Source organism: Chrysochloris asiatica, unplaced genomic scaffold, assembly GCF_000296735.1.
Source record: "Chrysochloris asiatica unplaced genomic scaffold, ChrAsi1.0 scaffold00050, whole genome shotgun sequence".
NCBI lineage: Eukaryota > Metazoa > Chordata > Mammalia > Afrosoricida > Chrysochloridae > Chrysochloris > Chrysochloris asiatica.
This window is the reverse complement of record NW_006408568.1, coordinates 8,792,901-8,811,127: the sequence shown is the minus strand read 5'-3', so window position 1 is coordinate 8,811,127 and position 18,227 is coordinate 8,792,901. Positions and strand designations below refer to the sequence as shown.

General features: G+C 38.7%; 1 protein-coding gene across 6 annotated transcripts in view; it reads right to left on the bottom strand.

Moving 5' to 3' along the window:
• The window catches only part of ERC1 (ELKS/RAB6-interacting/CAST family member 1), a 697,935-nt gene that overhangs the window by 194,494 nt on the left and 485,214 nt on the right, over positions 1-18,227 (bottom strand). For all 6 annotated transcript variants that reach the window (XM_006862715.1, XM_006862712.1, XM_006862711.1 and 3 more), the window contains one exon: positions 11,769-11,913. In XM_006862715.1, the coding sequence (XP_006862777.1) occupies positions 11,769-11,913 (145 nt within the window). The remainder of the gene's footprint in view (positions 1-11,768; positions 11,914-18,227) is intronic.

The window sequence follows — 18,227 nt, the reverse complement described above, 5'->3', positions numbered from 1 at the left end:
AAAAAGTCCAGGCCCAGATGGCTTCACTGGTGAATTCTATCAAACATTCAGGGAAGAGCTGTCACCTATTCTACTCAAATTATTCCAGAAGATAGAAGAGGAGAATGGAAAACTTCCTAATACATTTTATGAAGCAAGCATAACCCTCATACCAAAACCAGGGAAGGATATCACTAAGAAAGAAAATTATAGACCAAAATTGCTCATGAGCATAGATGCAAAAATTCTCAACAAAATCCAACAACACATCAAAAAGATAATACATCATGATCAAGTGGGATTCATATTAAGAATGCAAGGGTGATTCAACATTAGAAAAATGATCAACATAATCCACCGTATAAATAAGAAAAAAGAAAAGAACCACATGATCATATAGATGGATGCAGAAAAGGCATTTCACAAAATCCAACATCCATTCCTGATAAAAACACTCAAGAAAATAGGAATTGAAGGGAAATTCTTCAACATAATTAAGAGCATATATACAAAACCAACAGCCTACATTACTCCCAATGGAGATAAACTGAAAGACTTCCCTCTGCAAACAAGAACCAGACAAGGATGCCCTTTGTCACCCCTCCTATTCAATATTGTGCTGGAAGTCTTAGCAAGAGCTAAATGGCAAGACAGGGAAATTAAAGGCATCCATATTAGCAAAGAGGAATTAAAACTCTGTCTATTTGCAGATGGTATATCCTATATGTAGAAAACCCCAATGACTCAGTAAAAAAGCTACTAGACCTCATTGGAAGATTCAACAAAGTGGCAGGGTATAAGATCAACATATAAAAATCAGTTGGATTCCTCTATACCAGCACTTTAAAGGACGTTAGGAAAGCAATACCATTTACAATAGCCACCCTAAGGATGAAATATCTAGGAATAAATGTAACCAGAGAAACAAAGGACTTATACAAAGAATACTACATGAAACCAAAAGAGACCTACAGAAATGGAAGAATGTACCATGCTCCTGGATAGGAAGACTTAACATTGTGAAAATGTCAATAATGCTCGAAGCAATTTACACATATAATGCAATCCCAATTCAGATTCCAACAACATTCTTCAAAGAGATGGAAAAAAACAATTACAAACTTTATATGGAAAGGAAAGAGACCCAGAATAAGCAAAGCACTGCTTAAGAAGAATAAGGCTGAAAACCTCTCACTTCCCAACTTCAAAATTTACTACATGGCTATAGTGGTCAAAACAGCTTGGTACTGCTACAATGAAAGATGCATAGATCAATGGAACAGAATCGGGAATCCAGAAATTAACCCAATTATATACAGCCAACTGATTTTTTGACAAAACACCTAAATATATCGCATGGGGAGGCGATAGTCTCTTCAACAGATGGTACTGGAAGAACTGGAAAGCAATATGTAAAAGACTGAAACAAGACCTTCACCTCACACCACATACAAAAACCAACTCAACATGGATTAAAGACCTAAAGGTGAATCCCAGAATTATGAAGGCCATCAATGAAAAAATCGGGACAAATATGAGGGCACTAATTCAGGGAATACACAGACTACCAAACATTCTGAAAACCACACAAACAAAAGTAGACAAAATAGATGAGTGGGACATAATTAAAAGTTAAAAACTTACGTGCACCAAAAGACTTCACCAGAAGAGTAAAAAGGGAACCCACCGAATGAGAAAAAAATCGTTTGCAATGACACATCAGACAAGGCACTTATTTCTAAAATATATAGGAAACTACAACACCTCTACAATAAAAAGGCAAATAACCCAATTAAAAAATGGGCACAGGACATGAACAGACACTTCACCAAGGAGGAGAATCAGGCAGCCAACAAACACATGAAATGTTCACGATCACTAGCCATTAGAGAGATGCAAATGAAAACAACAGTGAGATATCATCTCACATCAGCAATAACAGCAAAGATGAAAAAAGTAGAGGACAATAAATGCTGGTGGGGATGTGGAGAGACTGGGTCACTCCTGCATTGCTGGTGGGACTGCAAAATGGTCCAACCTCTCTGGAAAGCAATATGGCACTTCCTCAGAAGGATGGAAATAGAAATACCTTATGATCCAGTAATTGCTCTACTTGGTATTTACCCACAAGAAGTATGAGCCATAAACTAGTAGATATATGCACACCAATGTTCATAGCAGCACTATTTACAATAGCAAAAAGACGGAGACAGCCAAAGTGCCTATCAATTGAAGAATGGATAAACAATCTGTGGTACATACACACAATGGAAGATTATGCTACCTTGAAAAATAACAAGGAAGCTGCAAGCCACCGCATAACATGGATGAATCTTGAGGACATTATGTTGAGTGAAATTAGTCAGCCACAAAAGGAGAAATACTGCATAGGACCACTACTATAAAAGACTAAGAAAAATAACCCATACTAAAGGGGGTGGGCTCTTTGCTGGTTGCTGGGATGTGGGGTGGGGTGTGGGGAGGGAGGGGAAGGTGGAGCACAGGGCAGGGAATAGACAGACACAGGATAGTTTGGGTGCTGGGGAGGGGGGCAATATACAGTAAAGGGGAGGGGAATGGAAGAACAAAGAGGATGGGAGAACAATTAGGCAGGTTTGCATGGGCTAAGTGGGACAGAGGTAAAGAATGATGTATGCACAACCTTGGAAAACAGGGCTCTGGGATACAGGGATTGAGACATGGTTGGAATGGGGGAAAGGGGGGAAATAATGTTAAGATGCTTGGCTGTCTTTTGAATTTTGGTTTCCCTTGCATACCATTATAAAATAGACACTGGAGGGGGAGAGAAAGGAATAGCCCGAAACACCACCACAGAAAACTTGTAAGTCCGTCTTATGCCTATAACTGATTGGAATACCTAAAATGGGGCTACAAAGTGCTCAGTAAAGGAGACTTCCTGTGGAGCCTCTGCATTACATAAGACCATAGGTGGAATCCTGAACAGCATCCAGACTCTTCAGAGGTGGGAAATTTCCACTTGAAAGGACAAGCAGACCAGCCTGGAGCGGCTAGAATTACAAAAGATACTTCTTGAAAGAAAGACCAACAGGAAAAATATAAAACAATATAGGCAGACTGACTGATTACTAAAAGAACAAGCAAGTTGTTGCCCAGGAGACATCAAGGCAAGTGGTTGGGTCCCCTCAGAGCAAAGCCTCTTCCAAGACTAAGACTCAACGGGAATATACGCTCCACGTTCGTCACCAATAAGGAGAAGTAAGGAAAAAACAGCAATGAAGCTGCGGGCTAAGCCCTACAATGTTCAATAGACTCCTGTGAACCCAGGTGGAGACCTGGTTGGCCAGCAGTGTGGCAAAACCTGGGGACCCTTGGGCCCAGAGTCAGTGACATAGCCACAGAGAACTGGAGTGGAAAGGGAAGCGTCCAGCTGGTAAGAAGAGAGGGCACATGCACAAGAACACCCACACCTGCAGATAATACCCACTTGACCAGAGCTCAACTAGAAGAAGAAAGAGGACTTAAAAAAAAGAGTAATCTGATATGATGCAGTAGCTCAAAAGAGGGAACAAATCTTAACAGCACGGATCATTCCCATCCCCTCCATACACAGAGTAGACAGGGATGGGCAACTTGGACATTGGCTACCCAAAATGGGGAGGCTACAAAGGCAAGAAGTGACTGGCTTACAAGCTTTCAAGAGGGAACCTAGATTCAGAGGGCATGAAGGAAGGCAGAATCTCCACTGACTAGTATCCAATCTGTCTAGGCGGAGCTGATGAAAGGAAATGTGGATAAGTCTCTTGTGATACAATAGTGAATAATTGTTATCAGGACTGATTGTGAGGGTTGGAAATGCAAAGGTAGATTTTGTAGCAAGGAGGGGTGTGATTAACTTTGCAGTCTAGGAGCAGAGGTTCCTGGGACCATCAAGGGAGAAGAGTGGAGAGCAAGACCTTACCCAGAGAAGCAGTGACGTCAGAGATTCAAGCAGAGACAATGACGTGGAGAGAGGGAGCAGCTGGGGACTTCAGACCCAGAGAGGGAGAAAGGCTGTGTGCTGATGACTAGGGGGTGGGGGTGGGGGCAGGCTTGTAGGATATACCCTTTGGTTGGTTTATGATGCATGGAGGGGATTGTAACCATGGCAGTGAAACGATATACGATAGGATGAATGTAAAACTAATGTTCTTCCATGTAAACTATCACATAATTCACAATAAAACATTAAGAAAAAAGAACAAACAGAGTGCTCCTTGGAGGCCAAGATGGCCAAAATTTGTCTCTCATACTTCGGACATATTGCTGGACAAGGTTATCATGTTTGGTAAGGTGGAGGGTCAGAGAAAAAGAGGAAGACCCCCAGTGAAATGGATTGGCAAAGTGGCAGCATCAGTGGGCTCAAGAATGGCAACAATTATGAGGTTGGCCCACAACGGTGCAGTGTTTTGTTCTGCTGTGCATAGGGTCGCTATGAATCCATAATGACTAGATGACACCTAACAACCACCACCACCAGCATAGTGGTTAGGCGCTTGGCTGCAAATGGAAAGGCTGGTGGTTTGAATCCACCAGCCACTCTGCAGGAGAGAGATGTGGCAGTCTGCTTCCACAAAGATAACAGCCTTGGAAAGCTTAGCGGGGCAGGTCTACTCTGTCCTACAGGGTCTGTATGCACTGGAATTGACTTAGTAATAATAGGTTTGTTTTGGATTTGAGCATATATTATGGAGGATGGTGGTGGCTCAAAGGTAGAATTCTCACCTCCCCACACAAGAGCCCTCCATTCCTGGCCAATGCCCCTCAAGTACAGCCACCGCTTGTGTCAGGAAAGACAGGCCTGGTGATCGCCTTCTGGAAATCAGCCTGTGAATCACAGCCTATGGATCCCAACAGTTTCATCCGGGAGTTCCCATGAGTTGGGGCCTTGCTGATGGCGGCTTACATTAGCAACATATATTACAAAAACAAATTGACAAAAATGAGACCAAAACATCACACAATATATTCCCTAAACACTCAATCGATACTTGGCTTAAAAATAACATTTTTTTGCGATGATCTTCCCTATAAGAGTACATTTGCCATAAACATGAAAACACTGCTGGGACTCATAGGTTAGAAAGCTCTAACTATGCAATTTATTTCAGGGTATCATTTTAAGTCCCAAGTGCAATAATATAATAGTCAACAAAGTACAGGCTATAGTTGTAGGCCATAAGTTTAAGAGTCTTAACTTCCTGCTTCCATAAGAATGATTACTCAGTCCTGTTTTGATTCAGAAAGTATGGGAGCGAAATAGAAGAAAGGATTTCTGTTGGAAGCAGCTAAAAAAAGTGAGATATACGCCTTTCTTTGACTCACTATTACAATACAGAAAGATTGCAACTCAAAGTTCTACATTATGAATATGGCTTAAAAGGCTGATTAACCCACTATACCTATTAGCAACAAACTTCCAACCAAGATTTGCATTAATATTTTAAATGAGTAAGGAGCCTATTCAAATGTATATTTTCTTGGCTAGTTAGAAGTTTTTTTCCTACAGTAATCATTTGTTCACCTCATGGAAGCTTCAAATGGTGACTTCCATAAAATCACATTCACATCAGTAGATTGCTAATGTCTTTGTACTATTTTAGCTTTATTCAGAAACAACTTACATATATTACAGATAGCCAACAAAAATTTTGATAGGTAACAACCCAAGAGAGCTTTAAAAAGTTAGTGGAAGAACAGTATTAACAATAATGGATTTTTTTCTATGAACTTTTTGAAGCCCTGGTGGCCCTATGTATTTTCCAATAGGTGGGCCAGACCTATAGCCAAGAATTAAAAAAACAAAACAAAACTGAGCTTTTTTTTGGTTAATGTCTCTAGCCCATATTTACATTCTTCAGAATGGCACAGGTGCCACCCCAAACTTAACAGATAAAAACAAATTACTTTTTGCATACACAAAACAATAGATTGATAATCTTTAGTCAAAACTCTGAGACAGGTAAAAGATTTCAAAATTCAAAAGTAAAATGGTGCCGACTCAATGGCACCTAACAACAACAACAACAAGGGAAGGATTAGGAGTCCTGGTGTGGCAGCATAGGATAAGCACTCGACCTCACAGTCGGTTTGAATTGCAAGGTCTGTGGGTCACTGTGAGTTGGAACCCACTCGACAGCACTTAACAAAAACAACAAAGGGGCAAATTAGTACCAGAATTGCATTTACTTTCACAGAAGCTGTGATAAAAAAAAACATGTGCACCAAAGTTGGAGTTGGAACAAATGATTATCTTTTGTTGTTATAAACTTCAGGGCCAAACACATGGAATTTACTGAACTTTCAAAAATATATTTTATTTTGTGCCTTGAATAAGCGTGAGAAATTTTAGTTCAAAAGATGATTTATTTGAAAAATTTCGAGACCTACAGCAGTTATGATAAAAGATACTTCCATTACTACACCATGCTGCTACTAATACACAGCAGCCTTCAATACTATGTGGTGGGAAAGACAAATGATATATTTGTGTTAAAAAGTGGGCCAAAGGCCAACCCTATGGCAGGTGAGAAAAAGGCGTAAAGTCAAAATAAGAAAGGAATTAGGCTATAAATACATTCTATTCTCTAACAACAAGACAGTGAAGTAAACCCAAATAAAGGAAGCAAAAGAGAAGAAGTCTATTTATAGGACAGCAAGTCTATATTGCTGAGTTGGCTACGTAGACAGAGCACTGAATACTGTCATTGTGGTAACCCGCATTCTAACAGGTATGAGGAAAAGTCTGAAAGCATATACTATACGGGTTTACACATGAGTGAAAGTGTGCTAAACTAGATTGCAGAAAGTGTCAATTAAGAGTATAGGCCAGTTTCCTGGATTTAATCAGGGGTTGTCAAGAGTCCTTCGCTCTGCCTGATGAAGTTAGGTATCATATGTAGCTCATCACAGGGACTAAATACTGTCAAAGTAGAGCACGGACAGCTCTTAATAAAGTACAATTACTTAAAATACAATAGACATTTTTGAAAAGTTGCACCTATTTAAAGTACTTAGGGCAATACTGAAGTTATCCCTTTCCATTAAGAATTTAGAGATTAGAGGAACAAAGTGGTCGTGTGAGGGTTTAACAGGCACACAACACAATAGAAAACTAAGTACAGAGAAATGTTTGACTGGAGAGTACGGATGAACCTGATAGTATTACCTATGCCCAATCTCATAGAAGTAATACTGGAACAACATGAGAGAGGCTGCATGAACAGAAGGGGAACAGTGAAAAGGAAGACCAAAGAGACCAGGAGCACTAGGCAGACATGTGAAGGCATCTTGGTATTAGTATCTGTTGGAAAATCTGCTAGTTTCCCAAGTAACAGACACCTTCCTGCAGTTTGTTGTTGTTAAGTGCCATCGAATCTTTCTGATCCATAGTGGCCCTGCAGAGGGTTTCTAACAAGCGGCTGGTGAGCTTGAACCATTGACCCTGCAGTTCAAACCGACCTTGCAGTCCAGTGCAATAACCCATAGCATCATAATGCTGGGATATCTTAAAACATGACACAGCTCTGCAGTCTTCTAATAATCTTTCTCAAGAAGATCCTGGTTCTCTGAAAATACTATCTATCTTCATATTTCCCTAAAAGGAATGAATAGAGACAAAATGCATTTTCTAGGTAAGGAAAAGGAGGTATAAATTTACAGCAAGTCCTATCTTAACTTTTTATTTCCCCACTAAACAAGGTATTATTTAAGAGTTTTCAGGCCTATTTAGTCAGTTTAACATCCTTAATACACTCAGAATTCTCCTACTGAGCATATTGGAAACTGACAATTTGTTCAGGAAACATGAATAAACGAAAATTAGTTCAGAACTCTCACAGACATATTGAGCAGTCTGAGATTGCATGACAAGCTAATGATATATTCTTCTGCTCAGTTTTCTTGTATACTATAAAGGAAATACAGCTTCTCTGTCAGAATTGTGTGGCAAAACACCTAGAAATGCTGAGCTTAGGATGGAGGCCACTAAGCACTTTTGGCTTGCCATTATACTTAATTTCACAGAAATCATGTGAGGTAGGTAACATTAGACTAATTTTATAGATGAGGAACATGAATCACCAAAAAGAAATGTGTATCCTGGTAAAAGGGATAACTTGAGTTACAACCTATGTCCTTCAGCTCTCTACCAGGCTGCTACTGGGAAGACAAGACATTTGCTTTCCATTAATACAATATTTGGCACATAGTAGATGCTCAATGAATCTGAAATGAATGGGTAAATATGTGATTTAATGCTTGGATGATCTGCTGAGGCTGTCAGCAGGGCAGACTATTCTCTACAGTCTGGGTTTGCCAAATGTTTCAGATTGACACTTTTAAAGCTCCAAACTGTGAGCTTTATTTAAGGCAAGGGCAGTGTTTTGATATCCCTTATGCCTAGAAAGTACTGGAATGAAAGAATATATTAAGTCAGACACTTAATCCTAATACAGAGGATCACTAAATCGCAGTTTTAAGTGAACTTGTCTAGATCCAAACCAAATCATGTTATGTTTGTAATCTACTCTCTTATTGTTATAACTGACTTTTAAAAACGGAGAAAACTTGTATCCTGTTTTGAAAAGCGCAACCTGCGCAGGACACACTTGGCTATAACACACAGAGGCAAAGCCGGACTACACTCTAATAGCAAATAGAATATGTTGTTGCTGTTGTTAAATGTTGTAGAGTTGTTTCCAACTCATGTTGTTGTTGTTAGGTGCTGCTGAGTCAATGCTTTCAACAGAATGAAACACTGCCCCATCCTGTGCTGTCTTCACAATTGCTTTTATGCTGCCACTGCTGCAGTAACCCATCTGGCTAGAGGTCTTCCTCTTTCCAATTTATAGCGATCCTATATAGGATTTCTTAAGAGCAGCTGGTGGATTTGAACTGCCAACCTTGTGGTTAGAGATCCAATGCTTATCCTACAGCACCACACAAATACAATATGGAGGTTGTAAAACTCTTTAGGTGAAAAGAGTAATTCTGAGAGAAAGGACATTTTGTGACAGTCCTGCTGGCTAAGCAGATCGTATTCATGCTTTTCAGGGTTCAATCTGAGTTTACATTACGTCCAGTGTGAGTGCCTGACATCCCAGCAGGAGCTTCTTCTTGACTTAAAATCTGAACATGCTGGTTGGCACCCGCCACGGCACATTTGGAATTTGTTAGGCAATTTTTATTTTTTATTTTTTAATTGGCTCTTGCCTTTCCTCTGATGAATGAGTCATGCAGACAAGTTACCCTGGGGTGGGGATGGGGTGGAGTAAATTGGGACAACATTAGAGAGTGACCCCAAAATCTGTAAATCCCTCACTGCTTCATTTTCTCCCTGACAATAGGAGCTGCACATGAATGCCAATAGCCTATCAGACAGTGGCAGCTCCATTTACTGGAAAGCCTGGTCAAAGATGACTGCTTTCCCTTTAGGAAACAGACTTTAGATTGAGGCACATTCCAGCAATTCATCAGCAATTCAAGGACTAGAAGCTTCAAATTAAAACAACATTGATGCCATATCCTCTTTCCAAAAGGCCTCTCCTTTGTCCAAACTTTAATACATGCACTTAGAGAAAGTAGAGAACCAGAATATCTTTGGCAGGACTCCTTCCTTCTTGCTCATAGCATCCCAGACACATTTTTAGAAGGCAGGACTATCAAACTTTGGAAGGGAGAAAGAGAAGCACAGTTAGGAAGTACTCCCAAGGAATATATTATCTTTCTCCTTGCACATGTAGCACCACTACATAATATTCAGGGCATATGGCTACATATAAAGATACTAGGAATTTTTTTTAGCTGCTGCTTTCTAAGATGGTGGTTGTTGTTAAGTGCCATTGAGTTGGTTCATCAACTCATAGCGACCCTGTGTAGGGTTTCCGATGAGCAGCTGGTGGGTTTGAACTGTCAATCTTGTGGTTCACAATCCAGTGCAGATTCTACATCAGGAGTCCATTTCTAAGCATATAAAGTAATTAATTTCCTTAACTTTTACCTAATGAAAACAAGGTCTTAAGAGCCATTATATCACATCACTGTGAATGCACTACAGTACTGGGGTCTGCTAGATAGTCTCTTTCTTCTATACCTGAAGAAAGAAGGACTGCTTAAATCATATGCCTACAGTATCCTTCAAGTCTAACTACTTAAGAAAACTGATATTGCCAACAATACATACTCACAAACTAGTGAACTGCTTTCTTCAACAACATCCTTGTTTTTTATATTATTAGGCTAGTAAGCCAAATCTTAGTTCTTCGAATAAAAGATGTCTTTAATAACGAGCATTTTTTTCCTACTTTACACACCGCTGTTGTTGTTGTGTGCTGTTGATTCCAACTCACAGTGAGCCGAAAGGACAAAGCAGAACAGTCCCCGTAGGATTTTCTAGGCTATAATCTTTACAGGAGAAGATTGCCAGGTCTTTTTACCCATTTTGCTGCTGGTGGGTTTGAACCATTGATCTTCTGGTTAGCAGTCAAGTACTTAACCATTCCACCACCTGGTCTCCATGCTTTACTTTGTAATGCTCTGCACTGCAAGGTCAGTTTGAACCGCAAGTCAGTGATTCAAGCTACCAGTCGTTCCTTGGAAATCCTATACAGGGTTGCTATAAGTTGGAATTGACTCAATGGCACTTAACAACAACAACAAAAATTAAATAATATCCTCTTCTTACTATAAATTATTTTAGGACCCTAGAAAAGTCTTCTTTCACTTGTAAATAAGCAGTCAGTTGATTTTTTTGCTAGTCATCTATTTATACTGAAGAAGAGGACATCTTTCTGGCATTTTATCAGCAAATGTCAGCCACATAAATGAAGCCTGTTTCTAAGCAGTTTTAATATTGGTTTCCAAACAGAGAGACTATCTTTTATGCTATAAATATTGATTCTTTTTAATTTGCACATTAAATATTTATCAAAAACACTATCAATTGATCACTGATCTTGCCAAAGCAGAAAAGAAGAAATTCCTGCACTCAAAGATCTCTTTTTCAATTTCATTACTTCAGGCAGAAGAGCAATTTTGAGTAGCCAAATGCATAGAAAACGTGACTGAGAATGTAGGAAATGACACTGGAAGACCAGATAGAGGACAATGCTAATAGGACAGGAATGGCCAGGGACAAGTGCTAAAGTCAGAGAAGTGGACTTTGATTTAATAATCCAGCTTTAATCTTACCCAAGGAGAAATTTTTAGCTGTTGTTTCACAGATGGAAAGGTCTTACCATACATATTAAGTGTTACATTTTGTAAGGGCTTAAGTTGGAAAAGAAAAAGGCAAAATTCTGCCTTTAACTTCAAGAGCTTACCCAACTATATAACCAGAAGCCCTTTTAGGAAAATATGTTTAGTATCTAATTAGGGTATCTAATCGGATATATATAAATATATTTAAAAATATTAATAAAAAAGACAAGTTTTTTTCATTTCAGATGATGGGCAGAATTTCACTAATTTTATTCAGCCACGGTACAATGTTAAGAGCATCCTCACAGAAGATTTGTGACAACTTCCATATCAACCCTCGAAATATTCTTATATTTCACATTTCCTAGACATTGCCAGAGATCAGTAAAGATGATAAAAGTGTCTGCTGACTGAAAATTAGCTGAATGCAGTTTTAGATGTCTAATACAAGACATAATACCTCAGAACTTCAAAACTGCTAATGCAGGTGACAAATGTGCATGAATGCTGAATGCTTTGAAAGGTGGTACACTATACTTCTTCTGTGGGATCCTCCCTAGTATTTCATATACCTGCTGCTTGAGCTGCTGCACCAGACGATCCTTCTCTCTCTTTAGTGCGGCCACTTCCTCTTGGGTCTTTTTCTTAGAGGAGGAAAGCTCCAGAAGTGCTATGTTGGCATCTTTTTCACTAATGGCAGCCAGAAGAGCTTCTTGCCTGCAAAAGACAGAAAATACAAAAGCTCATTAAAACCTCACAACAATCTTCTGAAGCCACTATTATTACCTCTATTTTATGGGTGAAGAAAATGAGGTTTAGAGAGTTTACATGGCTTGCCCAAATTCACACTTTCAGTAAACAATGCATCCAGGAACAGCAGTTGAGTCTTACTGACTGCAAAGGTCTTTACTATGCTATTATGTTGCCATCTCAACAAGAAGTTCCCAGGCATAGTTGCAGTTCACACTGGATATAAATCAAGCCAGTAATTGACTTTTACCTTTAGTAAGAGTAATCCTATAAATCTATACATTTTCATCCATTTAACTCATTCCTTTGATAAGTATTCTGTAGCTTCCAGGCAAAGGAGAAATGCTGCAATGTTTTCATTTTCATGTTTTTATACACATAAAGTGTATAACTGATTGTAAACTTCAGTAAACAGGATTTAGAAACAGCCATCTGTTACTGGGACGTTCTGAATATTGAAAATTCTTTTTATCTCATCAATCAAATAAGTTTCCACTTGTGGTTTTATTTGGCAATGATCTGCCCACTTTGAAACAGTAATTTAAACTTTATATATTTTTTGTGGTTTAACTAACTACTTTATGGTTCATGTCCAGAAAAGGGGGAGATAGGAGGGAAGAGGGATTTAGTAGGGCAGGGGACATGACAAATTGACAAAATAATCAGAATACTGTTGGTGAACAATTAGTCTTCTAGTACAAAATGCATTCCTCAGTAGCTCATCTTTTATGTAAGTCATCTGTAAGAGGGCAGATTTGATTTACAGGAACTATATAAGTGGTCTGAGCTTTTGACCTGAGGAAATGCTGAATGTGAGAAAGCACTATCCAAGTTTAACCTTACTTCTGTCTTTTGTTAAGATAAGTATGCTTCAATGGCAGTCATAAGAAAGCGTTTCAGTTTAGCCACAAACTGCAAGACGGATCTTTGGAGTCTTCTCGCAGGGATAAACTTTATTCTTGGGTGATTATGTCTACTGAACTCTGAACAAGCAATACTAACAAATGGAGAATTTGTATCAGTTCATATCATGGAAATGAAGCTTTGTGTAACTAGTGTTTGCCGTTGGAAGGCACAAAGAGAAGATTCTCATTCACCTCAGTATCACTTTCCACTGTCTCCGCAGTCATGGACTTCTAAGAAATGGCAGATTGGCAGATGGCTTACAACATGAAGCTCCAGTCAACACCAAAGGGATAAGGACAGTCTAAATATATCCACTAACCACTTGAAAAAAATATGTTAAGTGGTGAAATAAGCTTAAAGGTGAAGGAGTTCAAGATGGTCTCACTATGCACAGTTTCCTGGTGATTGCTGTCATCTGGTCCCTTTGGGAAGCTCAGAGAATGACACAGGTGAAACAAGAAATGTGCTTTCTCAATAAGGGGGCTACATTTCTGTGGTCCATAAATCAGAGTCACACCTTTAGCAGCAGACACACAGTGGAAAATGAAGAAATGATAAATGACTAATTAGATTAAGAGCTACCACATCCTTTTCTCAATGCAAGGCACAAGGGCGATTGGAGTTCCTTTCTGTGTTTAAGGAAGAAAACATCATTAACACCAAATACCAAAATGATTCTACATTGTTGAAGTATCTTGACTGAATTCCAAACTCTTTTCACAAATAATATGCTTGGTCTGTTCATGTAGTACAGTTAATGTCTGGGGTAAAATGTCATGTTCCCAAACTGTAATATGATAGGCCAGGTGACAATTTAGACTCTATATTTTAAATAATGGACATGGCAATGAACTCTCAGCCACTGGACTAAATGCCTTATTAATAAGATATATAAACTGAAGTAATTTTTTTCCTTATACAATTCAAATGGAGATTTTATTATATCATTGATGCCATGATATTTTATTGAGCATTGCCAATATGCTATGAACTATACCAAATCAAGCTTTTCTTTTTCCATCACAGTATACTCTTGAAAATTGTATGAAAGAGCTTCAAAAAGTTCATAGATAACAGAATTATCTTTGAATTTTTAACTGTTTGTCCCTGCATATATGCCTAAAGGAGTTCTAGTGTGTTACTGTAGGATAAGCACTGGACCGCAAGGTCACTGGTTTAAACTCAATAGCCACTAATTGGAAACCCTATACAGGGTCACTACGTGTTGGATCCAACTTGATGGCACTTAACAACAATAACATATGCTTAAAAAGGACAATTTATAGTGAAGAGAATAAAATGTTATATAATCATACAAATAATGTTAAGATCTTTTATTGATATATTAGCCTTTAGCTATTTTATTTTTAGAAAGGAACAGAGTTCTTTTGTTTCTTATTTTAGTAAACATGAAAATTATGGAACTATACAATAAACACTGGACTGCTAACTACAAAACTGGCAGTTCAAACTCACATAGCCACTCCTCAGGAACCCTATACATGGTAGCCATGAGTCCAAACTGACTTGATGGCACTTAATCACATAACATTCTTGCCTATCCTACAATTTTTTTTTTCTTTTCCTTTAAGTTGTTCTTCCCATGTTGTTGTTGTCAAGTGCCAGTGACTTACAACAATCCTGTATAGGGTTCTGAGGAGCAGTTTGTGGATTTGAACTGCCAACCTTCTGGTACAAACCAACACTGCAGTTGAGTGCTTATCCTATAGTGCCACACCAGGACTTCAGGCAAGAATGCGGAAGCTAGTAAATACTAACAGCCATAATTTTATGAAAGCAAGAAAATTTGATGTTCTCCTAATAGATCTGATAGGAAAGCCCACATGGGTAGTTGAACTTATACGGTTAAGTTTCACAGTTTATACTCTAACATGTCTAAACCAAAATCATTTTGTTAAGAACACTCTGCTCTTCAGAGGAAATAGAATTCAGAATGAAAAGGGGAAAAAAAACAAAGCAAAATGAATCTTATTTTAATAGTCACCTACTGTTAATATAATTGCTTCTTTGTTAGAAAGATACTTTCTAATAGAGAAAAGATATTTTCTAATAGAGAAAAATCAGAAATATATCAAAAAGTAGAGAAGAACATAGACGTTACTAGAAATAGCTCCTTTTAATGAGTTAATGTCTTGATATCTGAAGCTCACCTCTTATAATATTTTAAAGAAAATAACCTAAATGAGGATTAATAATTAACTTTAAGAGCTAGACTAACTAAAGACTACCCATAGAAAAGGAAGATTTACTAGGAAAGCACATTCTGATTTCATTTCCCATGAGCCCCTAAGGAGTAATACAAGCACATAAAATGTGAAAGGTAATATATGAATGTCACAAGCCTAAAGCAAAATAAGAATTGCAATGCTCTTCCTGCCAAATTACTCTCCTTCCTCTATTCATGTCTCTTCCTCAGTTCAAAAAAAGAAAAAGAAAATGTGGACACAGAACCTTTCAAAGTGATTAGTAACCCCCTACTGCATGACTAACATGCTGTATTACTTGCATAATGAGTAGGTAGCAGCAGAAATTCAACTTTAAGTCATTAAAGTGGTCTGTTCACTCCATCCCTGATGCTTTAAACTACTAGGCCAGTTGAACCTACCCTTTGACCTGCACATGCTAATAAGATCAAGATGTCTGTAACAGCACTCTGCTACAGCATCATTTGAGTTTCAAGAAATAGACCATCCCTTTCCTCCTTCTAGGCAAATTTCAGAAATGAGAGGCAAATATCAAAAGCTCTGAGAGTTCAAAATTCTTTTGCTAATTCCTACAGCCCTGAGAACAACACAACATTAACTTCTATGACAAGAAAAATTAGGGATTATAATCAGTGCTAGAAAGACGGCTGTTAACAACCTAAGTATGAGTCCTTAAAAAGTGTGCATGCGTATTTAATAGAAATGCAAGGTAGAAAAAATAGTATGAATGAGGCAGTGCTGTTACTATTATTTCCTTTTCTTTTAACTGTTTTCAAATGGAATAATTATATAATCATGTTCCAAACGTGTATGGTTATGTAGCGGTATGCTGTTGAGTCAGTTTCGACTCATAGTGACCCTGTACAGGGTTTCCGAGGATGTCAATCTTTATGAGAGCAGAAAGCCTCATCTTTCTCTGATGGAGTGACTGGTAGACTCAAACTGCTGACCTTAGGGCTAGCAGTCCAACTCATAACCCACTACCCTACCAGAGCTCCTCATATGTGTTGTTAAGTGCCATCAAATCAGTTCTGACCCATAGCGAACCTGTATAGGTTTCAGAGGAGCAACCAGTGAGTCTGAATCACCAACCTGGCTATTCAAATTGACTCCCAGTAATGTAAACAGTAATCCTGAAAACATCAGGAAAGAGATGGAATCAGGAAAGCAAGAATAAGATCAGTAGCTCAGATTTTCTAATGCCATGAACATGCAGGTATAGTTTATCTACTCCAATTATAAATAAATCTGAAATTAAGATTCTCTTATTGGTGGCTTAAATAAACCTTTGATTTTGTCTCTGCCTCTTACTTGTTAAATAACCAACGAACTACCTGGAGTGAGTAGTAAACTACCAGGATTTATCTTTCATTCTTCCATCTCAACTCCTGAAGAAATCTGCTATTATTTATTCAGTTGTCTCATAGAATTTGGTAGATACACTGCCTTAAACTATGGTCATGTGGGTGATCCACTGTGAGCAAGCCTGATTAAAATGTCTGATGTCTCAACCATTGGTCCTTGTATATCGTATTATCTTTTCTGTAGGTTGCCTTTACTGGTTGGTGGCTATGTACCTAAGAGTTGGCTCTGACTCATAGTGACCCTCCACCACTCGTCTGTCAGTTTGTCGTACTGTGGTGACTTGTGAGTTGCTGTGACTCTGAAAGTTAATGCCACCTGTATTTTAAATACCAGCAGAGTCACTCCTATTGGACAGGTTTCAGATGAGTTCCCAGACAAAGGCAGACTAGGATGAAGGAGTGAAAAACTACTTCTGAATATTTAGTTACTGAAAACCTTATGAACAGGAGAGAAACACTGTCAGACATAGTGCCAGAAAATGAGCCCCTCAGGTTGGAAGGCACTCAAAATGCGACTGGGGAAAAGCTGCCTCCCCAAAGTAGAGATGACTGTGATGAAGCAAATGGAGTAAAGCCCATTGGAGTAAAGCCCGCAAGGCCTTCATTTGCTGATGGGGCACAACTCAAAATGAAGAGAAATAGCTGTAAGCATCCATTGAAAATCGGACCATGGAATGTACGAAGTATGAATCTGGGAAAATTGGAAGTTGTAAAAAATGAAATGGAACGCATAACATTGAAATCTTAGGCATTAGTGAGCTGAAATGGACTAGTATTGGCCATTTTGAATCTGATGACCACATGGTTTACTAAGCCGGAAATGACAAATTGAGGAGGAATGGTGTTGCATTCATTGTCAGAAAGAAGACATCCAGATCAGTCATGAGGTACAACGGTGTCTGTGATATGATAATATCCATGCGCCTACAGGGAAGCCCAGTTAATACCACTATTATTCAAATGTACACACCAACCACTAAAGCCAGTGAGGATGAAATATTAGATTTCTACCAATTTCTTCAATCTGAAACTGATCAAACATGCAATCAAGATGTATTGATCATTACTGGTGAATGGAAAGCAAATGTTGGGAGCAAAGAGGAAGGATCAGTAGTTGGAAAATAGGCCTTGATGATAGAAATGATGCTGGAGACCACATGATAGAATTCTGAAAAATCAATGTAGCATAGTGGTTACGAATCAGGCTGCGAACCTTAAGGTCAGCAGTTCAAAACTACCAGATGTTCCACAGGAGAAAGATGAGGCTTGTTGCTCCCATAAAGATTTATAGCCTCAGAAACCCCGCAGAGGGTCACATGAGTCAGTTCCGATTCCACAGCACATAACCACCACCACCAATACCTTTCTTTAGAAAGCATAAGAGATGACTATGCACATGGTCCCCACCAGATGGAACACCCAGAAATCAAACAGACTACATCTTTGGAAAGAGACGATGGAAAAGCTCCATATCATCAGTGAAAACAAGGCCAGGGACAGACTGTGGAAAAGACCACCAATTACTCACATGCAAATTCAAACTGAAGTTGAAGAAAATGAAAACAAGTCCACGAGAGCCAAAATAAGACCTTGAATATATCCCACCTGAATTTGGGGATCGTGTGAAGAACAGATTTGATGCATTAAACACTAAAGACCGAAGACCAGAAGAGTTGTGGGATGGCATCAAGAACATCATACATGAAGAAAGCAAAAAGTCATTATGAAGACAAGAAAGAAGGAAAGGTCAAGATGGATGTCAGAAGACACTGAAACTTGCTCTCCA